Raw genomic sequence first — 16985 nt, 5'->3', positions numbered from 1 at the left:
TACTCACTAACAGGTGTCTACAGTCACAAGAGTACTTGCCAACAAGTGTCTACAGTGACAAGTGTACTCGATAACAGGTGTCTACAGTGACAAGTGTACTCACTAACAGGTGCCTACAGTGACAAGTGTACAAGCTGACAGGTGTCTCCAGTGACATGTGTATTCGCTCACAGGTGTCTAGAGTGACAAGTGTACTCCCTGCCAGGTGTCTACAGTGACAAGTGTACTCACTAACAGGTGTCTACAGTCAGAAGAGTACTTGCCAACAAGTGTCTACAGTGACAAGTGTACTCGCTAATAGGTGTCTACAGTGACAAGTGTACAAGCTGACAGGTGTCTCCAGTGACAAGTCTACTCGCTAACAGGTGTCTCCAGTTACAAGTGTACTCACTAACAGGTGTCTAGAGTGACAAGTGTACTCACTAACAGGTGTCTACAGTCAGAAGAGTACTTGCCAACAAGTGTCTACAGTGACAAGTGTACTCGCTAATAGGTGTCTACAGTGACAAGTGTACAAGCTGACAGGTGTCTCCAGTGACAAGTCTACTCGCTAACAGGTGTCTCCAGTTACAAGTGTACTCACTAACAGGTGTCTAGAGTGACAAGTGTACTCCCTAACAGGTGTCTATAGTGACAAGTGTACTCACTAACAGGTAGTGGTGTTCCGATGATCGATTATAATCGAAAATTGATTGGTTACCCTTTTCCGACGCGACAATCGATTGCAAAATTTCATAATCGATTGTCGCTAATAATTTTTACGAAAACAGTAATGAATACCCAACTCAGACCACGAGACAACTGGCAGTTACAAATGATTATAACTTCGGTCCGCATTATTCACAAAATTCACAATCATATTGCGTCTACTTACGCCTTGAAATGAAGTGAAGTTGACTGAAAATGGATACACAGTGTATATATTTTGTTTTGCTTAATGTCATATTTATTGTAGCTGTCGATCACAACAAACTGGCATGCACACTCGGTGCAGCGATGACTTGCATGTTTACCTCATTCCATGAGCGTAACCGCTGCTGCTTAGCTGCTTACCTTGTTCATGACGGACGATCTAAATACATAATAACCCAGCTGCAGAATATAAAAATAAACAAAAGGAACAAAAGTCTAAATAAATAATGATCTGCCAGTAATGTGTTAAGATAAATAAGCGAAGTTTTGGTGAAATCATAATTGTTGTTAGCTTTCGCGCCAAACAAAATGGCGGCTGACGACCGGGTTGATGTCGATGAAATATTCAACTACCCTTGCGAGGCAGATCCAACGTTTGGAAGTGTTTCGGATTTTGGAAGAAATGTCAGGGGTCCCCAACGAAGGAAAAACTTGACATGTCAAAGGCGATTTGTCGTATTTGTCGAAAGGAATACGCGAAACAAAGGTATCGACTCATAATTTCGTGATACTATCAAGTGAATGGTCTAATAGAAAAGTATCATCATGTTATAAGTGCATGATATGAATCCGTCCATACTCTTAAGTCTATTACTATCAGTACTAAATTTGAAACTACACAATACATACAAACAAATTAAAACTTTATTGAAAACGAATGACATGTAGGCCTTAAATTGTGACATGAATTATCGTAAATCAGGTTAAAACTTGAGTACCCTTTTACTTTGCTATGTCAGAGTCAATTTTGGATATATATCTACTTGCAAACATAAAATATATGAAATATATCCTGAAAGTTGATTTCATAAATGATAAGAGATTATTTATTTGTCGAAATCAAGAACATAATTGATATTTGTCTTGTACTTAGTCGACGAAAATATATGTTTGTGTCTATATATTTCAAATTTCAATGAATTTTCTTCCAATTTCGTAGAATTTCTAGTGAAACGTATTGGCGTAGTTTAGGCTAAAATTTGTAGTTACTAGTATGATAAAATTGTTGAGGTTTGCATCTCTGGCATTGATGGTAAATAAAAAATAAACCATAAAAAGAACAAATTCTTTTTCTCTTCTTTTGTTCAAATTCAACCATCTGTCTCTGAACTGAACTTGCTTACCTTTAGGAGTCTGAGACAATACCAAACACATGGTCTTGTGTAACATGTTTTATTCAGAGGTTATTCTTGTCATTTCATTTAACCGATTATTTACCGATGATTGATCGGTTGAGCCTATCCGATTGTAACCGATGATCGATTATGAAATCACAACCGATTCCCAACACTACTAACAGGTGTCTACAGTCACAAGAGTACTTGCCAACAAGTGTCTACAGTGACATGTGTACTCACTATCAGGTGTCTACAGTGACAAGTCTACTCGCTAACAGGTGTCTACAGTGACAAGTGTACACTTTAAACTGGTGTCTACAGTGACAAGTGTACTCACTAACAGGTGTCTACAGTGACAAATGTACTTGCTAACAGGTGTCTACAATGACAAGTGTACTCACTAACAGGTGTCTATAGTGACAAGTGTACTCCCTACCAGGTGTCTACAGTGACAAGTGTACTTGCTAACAGGTGTCTACAGTGACAAGTGTACACTCTAACAAATGGAACTCCTGCCAGAGAAGCAACACACTACAACTAGACTACATGACTGAGTGACCAGCTCAGTTTGAATGGAGACACAGTCTCCGGTAGCCCCCATTGTGACACCTGTAATGACTGACCTAGACACCGAGTGTGTCTGGCACCAGGAACAGGATGTACATGCTTCAAATACCACACTCGGGGGATTGAGTAGCCAGTGTCAACAATGTAATGTCATGATTAACAACTTATTTATTCCACTACAATAGTGATGTTTCAGTAAAGATACTTATACCATTGTCAACCAAGGGCTCCTTTCACGAAGCAACCTTTACTAAGGTTAACCTTAACTCCCATGCTTTAACATTGCACTAAGGTTACCTTAGTGACTTACGTTCACCTTTGTTACGGCGTAAATTGTAACAAAAACGCAAATTGTATTACTAATTGTAAAATGTAATAAATGTTTACGTAAATTGTAATAACAGTTTTAATCACTCGTAAATACGCGGGTGTTTGTTTTTCGTTGCATTTCATACATCAAATAAGTTTGTTAGGGCGATAACTCAAGAAAGAATTGATGGATTCTGTTCAAATTTGGTACCAAGGTATATTGGCGCGATTCACCGACACAAGTGAAATGGAGTGACCTTGAGTTAATTTTCAAGGTCACAGCAAAAATCTTAGGGTTTTGCCAATATAAAGAGTGTTAGCGCGATAACCCAAGAATGAATTGACAAATCTTAGCTAAATGAAGAAAATGATATTCGTCCTGATATATAATCGATATACACTGTCCTCTGTATCATGTCTTTTTCAAAATATCTTTTGAGGTTTTGATATGTATACATATAAAGTGGGGGTGGGGTAGGGTGGGTTTCTAACGGGTATATCTAACACACTTGCATGCATGTAGAGTTGGAGAGGTGGGTGGGTGTTCTAACGGGTATAACTACGAGGGACGTTCAAATAGTAGTCAGCCTCACCTAGAATATGATACAAATGCAGCTGTTTTTATGTTTTATTTTTCTGCATATTATCTGTCAGCCTCAAGCAAATTGGTTTTGCTATGTTGCAGCCTCACGATCCCCATTTTGTGAGACTTTGTATTTTGGCTTGGTACTCCCAAAAAACGTAAAATCTGCAATAAAATGCATCACAAACTTCAGGAAACAAAATATGCTATGTTTGAGATTGGTAGAAGTCGGCTAGAATCAAACTTAGATATTAAACTGCTCAAAAAAGCAATTTCAAAACTACAATCGCTTGAATGACTCCCCATTCTGTTTACTGAAAGAACTCGAGAAAGAAATGATGGATTTTGTTCAAATTTGGTACCAAGGTTTATTGACTGGAGATTGGAGATTTACCGACACCACTTGAATTTAGTGACCTTGAGGTCATTTTAAAGGTCACAGCGAAGGTGTAACAGTTTTTATTGTTGTTCATACCCGTTAGGCCTCCCGCCTCTACATGTATTTGAGATATAACCGTCAGAACCACCACCACCCCCTCTATGTCTTAAAGTATGTTAGATATAACCGTTAGAACACACCACACCACTTTTCTGCCCATTTATTCAATTGGGTTAAATCATAGTTGAGAGTTGCTTCTATGCATTTTACATATTTTCCCGCAACACCGATTGATGTGTCATCGGCCAACATTATTGTTATATTTTGTAAATTTCCAGGTAAATCATTGATATATACAAGGAACACAAATTAACCAAGGGCAGATCCTTGAGGAACCCCTGCAGTAACATTTAGTTTTTCATAATGTTCCATTAACAGAGACACACTGTCGTCTATCAGGGCCCGGTTGTTCAAAACTCGGTTATCTTTTAACCAGCCGTTAAGTACATTTAACCGACTGTTACCTAATAACAGAGGGTTATCAAGGCAAATCCAAACTCTGTTAACTTTTAACAGGCTGTTAACGTGACGTTAAGTTAACACACCTAAGGACCGCCGCTAACTTTTTAACAGTGTGGTTAACTCGCAAATGGCGTTCATAGTTAACACTGCTTTCATGATGCCAGTTCAGCAAAGAAAGGATAGGGTGTATCGTTGACTGGACTTCGATATTGGAAATTATTCTGATGAAGAGTTACATACGAAACTGTATCTATGCACATCATAGGAACTAAAATACATGTTGTACAAGTAGATGATGCCTACGTTTCAGCTTTTAACACTTGTGGAAAGGTTTATTTATGCTTTACTACACTAAATGTGTGAATTTCTTCTGTAAATATTATTCAAACAAACATGTTCAAAGAATATAACACGTACACCCTATACCCACGTATGATATGATATTGAACAAGGCTACATGTAGATAATTAAATTAGTTTCATGAAAATATAACCGAACGATTACATTATGATACTGAAAGTGTAATCGGCGGGATATGGTGATTGTGTATACAATGTACTCTTATTCTACCGACCGTCACCTCAGAGAAATTGCCAAATACACTCCAATTTTAAGAAAGAGAAGAAGCCAGAAATGCCGATTATTACCGTTGTCGTTCTGCGTGATTTTCAGTCAGGCAAGGCGTCACGCAGCACAGAAACTTGACAGTTTCGTGTAAACACATCACATTCCTGTATTGTATCTATTTTTAATTTCCTATTTCTTGCTACTATGCTCTTTCCATGCAAATGGGTGTCTGAAAATTTGAGAAAATGCTACACAGTGTAAAGTCTGAAATTTTCTTTGTTTACATTTCAAACAGGTGTTGTCTTTCGAGCACAGCAGTTGTTTCCACCCCCAATATCTTTCGTTTCACTTTATCTAGACACTTGGTATTGGTGCCAAAAAGACCTGTTGTAATTAGATTCTAAAATGTATGAGGAATTCAGTAGGGCTGGGACGAGTAGGAAACAATGGAATCGAGTACCCGCATGTACGTACCTGAATCGGAATCGAGTACCCAGAAATGTAAGAAATACATTTGGGTCAACTTTCTGAATATTCAATCACGATTTGACAGAGATTATTGTAGAAAACTTGAGCAGTTGGTAATAAGACATTAAAACTGACCTCAAGCTATTTAATTTACGTCTGTTTAACCAATATAGAGAGTAACACCATTACTTACATTCCTCGTTATAACAACGAACGCTTTGTTCCTGCTGCTACTGGCCCATTTCTGGTGTCCCCCGCCGTGATGTTGCTGGAATATTGCTAAAAGCGGCGTAAAACCAAACTCAGTCAGTCAGTCAGTCAGTCCTGCTGCTACTGTAACTTAACTACTAACTGCTCATGCACAGATAAATTACAGTAATTAAAACTATGCTCCATTAATCGGACAATACCAATGATGTAAAAACCCGTGAATTTCCGGGTTAGAATATGGATCTTCAGTAACCCATGCTTGTCGTAAGAGGCGAATGGTGTTTAGAGGCGACTAACAGGATCAGGTGGTCAGACTCGCTGACGTGGTTGACATATGTCATCGGTTCCCAATTACGCACATCGATGCTCATGTTGTTGATCACTGGATTGTCTGGTCCAGACTCGATTATTTACAGACCGTTGCCATACAGCTGGAATATTGCTGAGTGCGGCGTAAAACTAAACTCACTCACTCACACACTCAATGATGTAAATGTGTATTACGTCAAAAATGAAAAAGACAAGCTATTGTCTGCCCTTGTCATTACAGAGCTGTCTCCCTTTCGGATACTTTCGATTCCTAGAAATAGGACTCGATTCCAGCTGTACCGACCGGTTCGAAAGTACCCGAGTACCGTCCCAGCCTAAGAATGCAGTGATTCATTTGTCGCTGAATATGAAATACAAGTGATGTAATTGGCATTTCAATACCGGCCTTCGCTAAACGTAATTTTGTAAACACTATCCAATAGGGCGCAAAGTGCACTTGGGCGTTCGTGTGAGTGTATTTATGAAAACATCTGAACACGATTCCAGGCTTATCGGCAACGTTTCAGAATTATTAGCGATTTTAATAAAAACTGATATCATTGTTAATTAATATGCTATTTTTGAAAATCTATACTCCAAGTAATTATCCGATTTTGTGTTGATACGTACGTCTGGCATCCCTATCCATAGATGGATTTTATTTATATTTTTACTAATCATTTCAGCAATAGGCCTAATTTCTTTTTCATTCTTAGAATGTTTTAATTGAAGCAAATCATCTTTTAAAAATGCTGTATTAATTGATAAAAACTTAGTTAGCATAAACATTGCTCTCGCAACTGATGTGTAGGAAAATAAACATAACATTATTATGTATCTATTTCTGTTTTGAGTGATATGCAGGCCTACTTCGTAGTTACTTTGATTAAATGTTATATTTGAATATCGAAACCTTTTTATCACAGCGAACACAACACTATCTCTTGTCATATTACACGATAATATTTGGAATTTTTAACTTATTTTATAACAATATCTGAATGCTAATGTTATACACTGATAGGTTCATATAAGGAATACTATGGCACAATAGTATTTCTCTGCCGAATCGTTGCAGCGTTCTATAATACACTTATGAAATATAATACATGTTTTCCGTCCTTGAAGACATTGAAAAGAACTATCTACGCATTAAATGGAGGTTCACCTGATTAATGAGTATCGAGGAAATTATGTTTATCTACTACAGCGTTCTATAATGCACTTATGAAATATAATATATGTTTTCCGAACATGAAGTCATTAACAAGAATTATGCATTTTCTGCAGTCACTTGTGAATTGAACTAAATGAAGGTTCATCTGATTAATGAGTATAGAGGAAATTATGTTCATCCATAAATTAGACGCAGCTTCATGTTTTTCAAGACATCTTTCCGCGGAATATGCGTCTGTGAAGGCGTTCAGATAATGACGACATTGCACAGTATTATTCATGAGATTCTTGTCTAAAGTAAGGTCGGATAATAGATCGATTTTATTCAGCAGTGTTTGCCCTGGGGCCTATAGTACGATTACAGTTTGATTACTTGCACGTGGTGCTAGTAACATATTAGGTTTCTATTGGTATTGAATGCATATTTCAGATAAAAGCTTTGGTATTATTTACACAACATCTATATTGTTTGATGTTAAAAGAGTTGGCAATGTGTGTTCATACATTACAATTAGGCTATTCCATTTGTCCGAACCACAACATACGGAGACAGATCATTTAGCAGACCGGGGTGCTGTACTCTGGAATTGAGTACCTGAAAATGTCAGAAAATCGGAAAATATCAATAGTTTCCGATCTTGTCCCAAAACCATCCTCTTCAAACGAGCATTCGACTAAGCGCACATGAGCAGGACTCTGGATATGTAGCGCTATACAAATGTCTAATTTGATTTGATTTGATTTGATATACCCGTTAGAAACCCACCCGCACCCCACCTCACTTTATATTTATACATATCAAAACCTCAAAAGATATTTGCGAAAAAACATGATACAGAGGACAGTCAGAGATTTTATATCGATTATATATCAGGACGAATATCATTTTCGTCATTTCGCTAAGATTTGTCAATTCTTTCTTGGGTTATCACGCTAACAACCTTAATATTGGCAAAACCCTAAGATTTTTGCTGTGACCTTGAAAATTATCTCAAGGTCACTCCATTTCACCTGTTTCGGTGAATCTCGCCAATATACCTTGGTACCAAATTTGAACAAAATCCATCAATTATCAAGTTATCGCCCTAACAAACTTATTTGATATATGAAATGCAACGAAAAACAAACACCCACATATTTACGAGTGATTAAAACTGTTATTACAATTGACGTAAATATTTATTACATTTTACCGCAACGAAAATTATTACAATTGACGTCAATCTTTATTACAATTTGCGTATTACAATTTACGTCAATTTTTATTACAATTTACGTTTTTATTACAATTTACGTCAAGTTTATTACAATTTGCTGCAAGTATTACAATTTGCGTTTTTATTACAATTTACGTCGTAACAACCTTAGTGCTTGTGAAAGAAGGCCCAGGACTGTCAGTACGAAATACCATACTCACTGTATTAAAGACCTGCTTCTAATCACTGGACTACCATCATTGGATCTTCACTTGTCTTCAGCACAATTTAGGAGTCTCAGTCTTAGTTTCATAAGATATCTTATCTAATTGTGGGCCCCAGGGCGCATTATGTACATGTGATGTCAGATTTTACACAATCACATCGTAATGCCATGTTAAGTTAATTCAATAAGAGGGCAGGCAAGACACTTGAGAACAGACAATAATTGGCCATGAAGGTACTTTACCAACACAGGTCAACATACAACAGAGGATGAAAGACTGACTGACTATGTATGGTTTTTACGCCGTTTTTAGCAATATTCCAGCAATATCACGGCGGGGTACACCAGAAATGGGCTTCACAAATTGTACCCATGTGGGGAATCGAACCCGGGCCTTCGGCGTGACGGGCGAACGCTTTAACCACTAGGCTACCCCACCGCCCCAGAGGATGAAAGAGGTCAAAGGGGACAATAAACATGATAAAAGAAGTCAGGTGGGAGCTGTTAATAGCGCAGAGGACAACTTCTACTTCTTAATGACAGACATTACCACAGCATGAACATTTACTATGTCATCCACAATGTTCATGAAAAGGCCCATAGCTTCCTTGTCTGTGGGCCCTAGGGCTCACCCTAAATATACTTGCTACTTATCACTGAGTATACCAGAACCAACATTTGCTATGGACAGTGCAGTACACCTTCGGTTTTTTGGTCCTTACCAAACATTGATAGTAGTTTTGAGAACACCGTGTTCTGCATCCATGTTTCAGGGTCTGTTACATTCAAGAGCTTCCTGACAATACTTGTGTTGAAGTATTAAAGACAAAGTTGACATAAATTTAACATCTGTTTCTTTCAATGCAAAATTTCATACTAGTAACCATGGTAACTATATCTCAAGTAATTATTAGCCAATATTATTTACCCAAAAACTTGACAAAGAAAATTAGGTAAAACCACAAGTAACTCTGTGGTCATTGCTACTACAGCTGCTAAAATGCCACTTAAAGACACTGAAAACTATTGAATATAAATCCTACTCCGCTATTATATATACTATTTATATACTAGAAACAGTAAGCATGGTACCATAATGGGATTCAAACTCAGGTCTTAAACATGACGTGTTGACCATTACTGCCCCAGTTGTGTAAAATTCATCATATCACAACATGTATTTTCGCAGACTACTTCAGACAAAAATATAATTTCTACCTACTCCTCAACTGTCCTTATTCCTTACAGAATTCAAAGCTAACACTGCATCTTTCATGATGTCAGTCAAAAGAAAGTACTTACAGTCAGCATTTGTGGTTTGTGGGATATCCAGTAACCCAATGACATTTTCTACAGCGTTCACAATCAAGACATTGGATTGACACACAAGCCTGCATACTTCTCCATCCTTTCTAAACAATAGCATGATAATGGTAATGAGATATTATTCCCTTGTCAATAAAACTGATATTTCCCTTTTTTAATAAATTAACCACTATTACGAAAAACATTTTTCACAAATACTTCCACTGACAATGTTCTTCAACCAAGTATATACATATACTTATACTACACTCATGTCATGCTATCCTTCAAAATCATGCACATTAATTAAAGGATTTCTAGAAATTCCAAAACGAAAAATGTTGTTAAGAGTTGAATTACAGCATAAAAGGTTAAAATTGATTGATGATGTCTTGCTAGTTGTGTTGGAAGAAACCTTGGAAACCTGCCGATATTGACAGAAACGACGCCCCACTTAGATAAAACACGGGAGACAGCGCAGCAAGCATGGAATGTGTAAACAGTAGAGTAAGACTGGATCATTCATGTCGCCAACTCTCAGCTCCACAATGAATACCGGCTTAACAATCCTAACTATATGGTTCATGATTGAAGACAAGGCAATCCAGATGTGTCCACAGCAAAATGATCTTTGATTCTGAAATATATATAGGACTTGGAGTGAGTGAGTGAGTTTTATGCCAAACTCAGCAATATTTCAGCTATATGGCAGCAATCTGTAAATAATCGTATCTGGACCAGACAATCCAGTCATCAACATCATAAGCATCGATCTACACAATTGGGAACCGATGACATTTGTCAACCATGGCGCGAGCCTGACCACCTGATCCCATTAGTCGCCTCTTACAACAAGAATGTCTGTCACTTGGAACTAACGCATATTGGGAAAAGAAATTATGTTGTCATAAACTGGGATATTCTGGACCAGGCTCAGATAATTAAGATCACATTTTCATACCTTCAGCGGTAGTTTAACATTGTATTGTAAAATTGTCGTCAAGGAAACGAGGTAGTAGGTTTACTGCTACTGCTCTGTATTTGTCCCCAGGTAAAGGTGTAACACAAGACACATACCTCTACAAGCCATCAAAGTAGTTCCACTACACTGACATGGAGAGCTTTTATGGATGTCAACTTGTTTATTATGAGGAACACATCCTTATTATGAGTAAGGATATAATCTGACACCTTGTTTTCCTCATAATAAAGAAGCTGACATCCGTAAAAAACTTCCTTCCTTATAAGGCTGAAACGGTACGCTCTTACCACGGTACGGTACGTATTACGGTACAATGCCTTCGCTTCGGTCCTTTCGGTTCGGTATATGAGAACTTACTTCTGAGAAAATATCGGCTGTCTGGCATAGAAATGTATAGATTTTGACAAAATGATTTGATTTCTAGACATTTAAAAAAAGGTTTAAAAGGTTAATAAATGACGGTACAAAAAACGAAAATACTGAATGTTTGGATTGCATTACGGTATACTGAACCGAAGGCAAAATACCGCGGGAATACCGTTTCACCCCTATCACCAAATATTTCTCATTTTCATTAAGGACTGACTGACTGACTGAGTTTTGATTTACGCCGCTTTTAGCAATATTCCAGCAACATCATGTCCGGGGACACCAGAAATGGGCTTCACACATTGTACCCATGTGGGGATTCGAACCCGGGTCTTCGGCGTGACGAGCCAACGCTTTAACCACTAGGCTACCCCACCGCCCCTTCTCATTAAGGAATTTTTACAAACATGTTATTTTCCAGGTTTATACACAACACAGAAATGTGCCTCCACTATCCACATATGTATAGAGGGAAACAGAATCTGGAAAATGCGCAATAATATTCATTGTAGTATATTCATAACAAGAAATATAAAACTTATGTAATTTAAGTAATGAAATGCATTGTAGCATTTCATTACTTTACATCATCTCATACTTTCTGTAGCATATATAAAGCTCCTGTAATTACCTTGATATTAGTAATGGGGGTCTTTAGTCTAGGTGGAAGTAAAATCTTGATTTTCTGAAATATTTGTTCTGAAGCCTATAGCTTCAAAGATGCACACTTCACAGTAATTCCATCATGTAGTGTCTCTTCATTTAAACCATATCTATCTTTAAACTTTTATTTCTCACAAGTAACATGTTCATTTTATAGTTTGAGGTACATAGAATATTATATAGACTAATGCTTAGTCTCTAAAAGAATTATGAGAAACAAATAACATATGTTGAAAATAAGCCCCAACTGAGCTGGGAAGTTCAGATCCTGAACATAAGGAGTGAGTGAGTGAGTTTAGTTTTACGCCGCTTTTAGCAATATTCCAGCAATATCACGGCGGGGGACACCAGAAATGGGCTTTACACATTGTACCCGTGTGGGGAATCGAACCCGGGTCTTTGGCGTGACGAGCGAATGCTTTAACCACTAGGCGCTACCCCACCTCCACTGAACATAAGGAAAATCTAGTGTTCAGTTAGTGCTTCTGCAGTTGGAAAGAGGCTGATCACAGCATCTGCCCTTTTCCTGGGTATTTTGTGTCTATTTTACCATGATACATAACCTTGGCCATAGTTTTCAGTCTGATTCATATAGCTTGAACTAGGGTTGCTATGATTCACATGTGTTCAGTGAAATGAGCTGTATCTGTTCATGAATTCATTTCTCTATTCATATTCACAAGTACTGAACATTTATAAAAAAAAATTAAATAGAGAGTTTTGTAGTTCAACTCTTTTGTTATTTATAAACAGTAAGATATACAAAATGGATATATACAAGCCATACAGTATTGTGACTTGTGTCAGTATGCCATTGAGCTACCTTACAGTATTGTCAACTGAAACATTACACAATAAGCCTCATTGTTGTAATGCATGACTGAAATGTTTCAAACAAAGCAATTACAAGACAGTTTTGTAGTTTAATTCCTTAAAATTAAACATAAGGTATTCATGAATAAATATGTGCATTCATTACCCAACATCCGTGATACATATATTCGCCTCAAAGCATATTTGCTGCAGCTCTGCTGACACTAAAAGATATGTCCAACTCACTCATGCTCCTATCTGGCTCATGGACTTGTTTCACGGCTTATCATTGTACCCCAGTCGCATACGATGCAAATCATAGAAATCTGATAGTCTGGACAGCTGTCATACAAGTGAAATATTGCTAAGAACAGCTCAAATCCACATAAGTTAGACATTTTATGAGTGCTTCTGGCAGTGATGTAGCCAAGCACAGCACAACATGTGGTAATAATGCATGTGTATAATACAAAACAGTGTCTTTATAAAACAAGGATCAAAAGGTTTATTAGATTTCTATATAATGTGGAAGCCAGTCAGTGCCAAACACCTTTGAGTTTGAGCCCAAAACAAGGCTCTGAGCACCATTTTTAGCAAACCATAGTGATGTGACTACTATGATAAACACAAATTTACTATACTCAAGCTTCATACTAGAGGCCAAAGTCACACACTATTTTGCTAAATATTGGCATTTTAATAAAAATACTTCTTTTCATAAATTCTGTGGAAGCTGAAAATTGTGCATTTTGTACTTGTAATAAATATATGTATGCGTGTGAACAAAAGACTGTGTTGCATTACCATAGTAACCAAAAAAGACATGGCGATGGATATTGTAGCAGAAGGTTTCGGGGTACTTATCAACTAGAATAGAGATATATGTTTCATCTGATAATCATGGATGAATTTTAAGATTATCACCAATTCTAATAGGAGGTATTAAACAATGTCTGCCAAAATGTCAACAGTTGGACCACGCCAGCAGTATCCTTAGAGCAACAACATATTCCTCCCTGGGACAGAGACAGCTGTTGAGTGTTCAACTACTGTGTACATACTACACTCTGCCTGACAAAACACATGATCTACATTCATTCAAAATGAATGATATCAGCAAGTTGTGTGCAATGAACTCACCAATATCACTAGCAGAGACATTATTGGCACCAAACACTACAAGTGCACTGAGGAGTATCTTTGTACCACATATCCAGTGCAGTACGACTGTTATTGCTTGCCATCTGTGCACTACATGTATCATATTGCTGGATTCAACTATAGGTTGATTCCTAATGTACGTCAGATATTGCTTTTCCATTCAACAATCACAACTGCTTTCTCGTATGATTATTTACCAACCTCTTTAAACATGAGGGACATTTTCTCCTATTTGTAAAAGCTTACTTGACAGACAAATGAATGGAAATATCTATTCACCAAAAGAAGTGTGATCACTGGATTGTCTGGTCTGATATGGCTGCAGTCTGTAATTTAAATAATCGAGTCTGGACCAGACAATCCAATATCAACATCATGAGCATTGATCTACACAATCGGGATATGATGACATTCTCAACGAGCCTGACCACCCGATCAGTCACGCTAGTCACCTCTTATGACAGGTGTGGGTAGCCGAAGACCAATTCTAACCCGGATTTTTACTGTACAGTAATGAAATGTCATGATAGAAGTGACAGAGGACATCCCATGCTTCTGAAATAAAACAAATGAAATAAAATTGTTCAAACAAAAAATTGATCAAATGTGTATAATATGGTATCCATTTCGTCAAGGCAAATTTGGGACTAGGGCAAAATTTAAATGAAAAAAAGATTTCCTGGTTTCATTTGTAGGGCCCATTCATGTCACAGTGTTACAACAATTACAATGAATTGTAACATCTTATTAATAAATATTTTTACACTATTAGGGGCCGTTCATAATTTATGGCTAGGGATGATTTTAAGGGGGGGTCACCCATTTTGTTCTCGGAGCTAGGGGGGGTCATCAATGTTGTACACACGTACTAGGGGGGGTCAGCAATTTAGTACATACAAGTCACTTATTTTGTACATAAATTTTAGGGGTGGGTGAGTGTCATTCACATTGTACATGCTTCTCCATAAAAATCATCATCATCCCCCCTAGCCATAAATTATGAACAGTCCCTTACTGGTAGCATATCGCTGTACAGCATCTGGAAACAACAGGGAAATTCTTAGCCTCATCAAAATAATACAATATACCATAAGTACCATTACAATTATTCCATACCATACATGGCGAACTCTGGCAACTTTTGTAAGTCTTGGGTGGGAGAGTGACTAGTAGTGAGTTAGATGGAATGCAGCCAACTGAGTAGATCAATGCTCATCGTGTCAGTCACCGGACTGCATGCTCCAGAATAATTTACAGTCTATAACTGGAGACTCCGAGTATTGTGAAGCATGGCGTAAAACAACAAACAAATAACAATAATGCACTGATTATCACCTTAATGTGGGATGTGAAGGGATGGAGATATTTCAGAAAACCTAAGCACAGGTATGAGCTCAGGATAAAACCTAGCCTTGCTCCATGGCTGTACTGAATGCTGAGCGTATTGTAATTTTATACTTCGAAGAGACGAGTCAAGATAAGCCGACAGTATCTAAGAACAACAGTCTGTTATACTGTAAACGTATTATATTTCGTGCAGGTTTTATTTTCTTCAAAAACATTTTAGCCCGAAAATTTATACACCGCGAATAAACCTGTCATTCATTCAGTCTAGCCACGCTTGCCCCAGAGTTGTAACCATAACACATCACGTTTACAGTATATTATTTTTTTAGAAATTATCATTTAAACTATTCATTTTCACCTGAGAGACTTGTGCAAGTCTTGATAAAAACTGCAATCATAGAATACTGCCATGCCTAAGGGAAGCAACTCATACTTCCAATAGTTTGGGGAGTATTGATAGAGAAATATCACAATGCAAAAAAGGATACTATCATTCAGAGTAAAAGGCATATAAAAATGTTCAGTCCTTTCTAACGTATTGACCATGAGTCTTCTGTGAAAGGAAACACTTATGTCCAGTTTGCCAGCATGGCACCTTAGTCTTAGAATCCTGGCTAAATCTACTAATGCCTTGAAGGAATTTCACTGCAGCCATATTTCTGCAGGTGAACATTCCGTGCAGCAGCTGCGTTTTAGTTAGTGTAATCCATATACCCAGAGGTGATCTTAAAATTTCATGGACAAATACTTGGCTAATCAAAATATATCCGGGTTGCAATCCGGGTAGTCATTTTGAAAGGCGTATACCTTGAAATGGAAATATGGGTTATCCCTAATCGTCATGAATAAACATGACTTCACAACAATTGTTCGAGTTGTCTGGTTGAAATTGCAAAAAATGAGAGAAATTCTAATGCATGATCATGCATTCTGAGAAAGTTTAGTCAAGTCCGGTGTGTGAAAGCTCCTTACTCAGCGTCTAACCCCTTGTTTACACTTCGGGTAGAAAGAGGTCGCCTCACTGCTGCACAATAAAGACATGATAAGGAATAAAGCCATTTCAGATACGTTCTCTTAGACAAGTCTAATAACGGAAATATTAAGTGTAATTAACTCGTCAACTTCGCACTGACAATTTGACTAAGTTTTTTCTCGTGAAATTCAAGTTTCCTACCAAGTCCAAGAGGAAAGAGGGCCTCCCACCAAATCTTCGATATCCCAGGGAAGACATGTTGTTCTGTTCTGTACTTTCAGTAGAATCTTCGGTACATTCAAGATGAACATCACCGACTGTAGAAACCGAATTATTATCACTGTCACTGACCACACGCTACTGTTTACACTCAACTGAGATCGCCACACTTTCGTCCCAGAAAACCGAGAGCATATTATATGAACTACTAACAACACATATATTCGTTCAGTACAATATAATAGATTTTATTGTTAAAAGATTTACGACTACATTTATACTGAATATTTATTTATTTTAATATTTAGTTAATCTGTCGCATACATTGATAAATTGTTCACGACAGAACGTACTTTTCAGGTATACCTCTAATTATTTAATATTAGTTGTAAGTAAATCAGTACGCAGCAACAGGTGCTTCACGTTTGTCGGCTGCTAGGGCACAGAGTCGGCACAGAAACGAACACATTTAGTTGTAGAAGGAATATACACAAGCTACAAGCTCATGTGTTGTAACATTGGAAGTCTAATCAATAACCACTATCATGCATTATGAGAGCGATATATGTTTGATAATGACTGGATCTAGTAGCGTAGAGTCCATGCTGACA

The 16985-nt window shown here is 37.4% G+C and overlaps 1 protein-coding gene across 1 annotated transcript in view; it reads right to left on the bottom strand.

Annotated features, from left to right (window-relative positions):
• LOC124262443 (phospholipid-transporting ATPase IF-like) overlaps positions 1 to 16541 on the bottom strand; it is a 126826-nt gene extending 110285 nt beyond the window's left edge. Inside the window, exon 1 of the mRNA XM_046696928.1 lies at positions 16357 to 16541. Within this exon, the coding sequence (XP_046552884.1) occupies positions 16357 to 16413 (57 nt within the window). The 5' untranslated portion in view covers positions 16414 to 16541. The remainder of the gene's footprint in view (positions 1 to 16356) is intronic.
• Between the last annotated feature and the right edge of the window lie 444 nt (positions 16542 to 16985).

This window comes from Haliotis rubra, unplaced genomic scaffold, assembly GCF_003918875.1.
Source record: "Haliotis rubra isolate DU_JTF1 unplaced genomic scaffold, ASM391887v1 Scf84, whole genome shotgun sequence".
Lineage (NCBI taxonomy): Eukaryota > Metazoa > Mollusca > Gastropoda > Lepetellida > Haliotidae > Haliotis > Haliotis rubra.
This window is presented reverse-complemented; position numbering and strand designations above follow the sequence as displayed.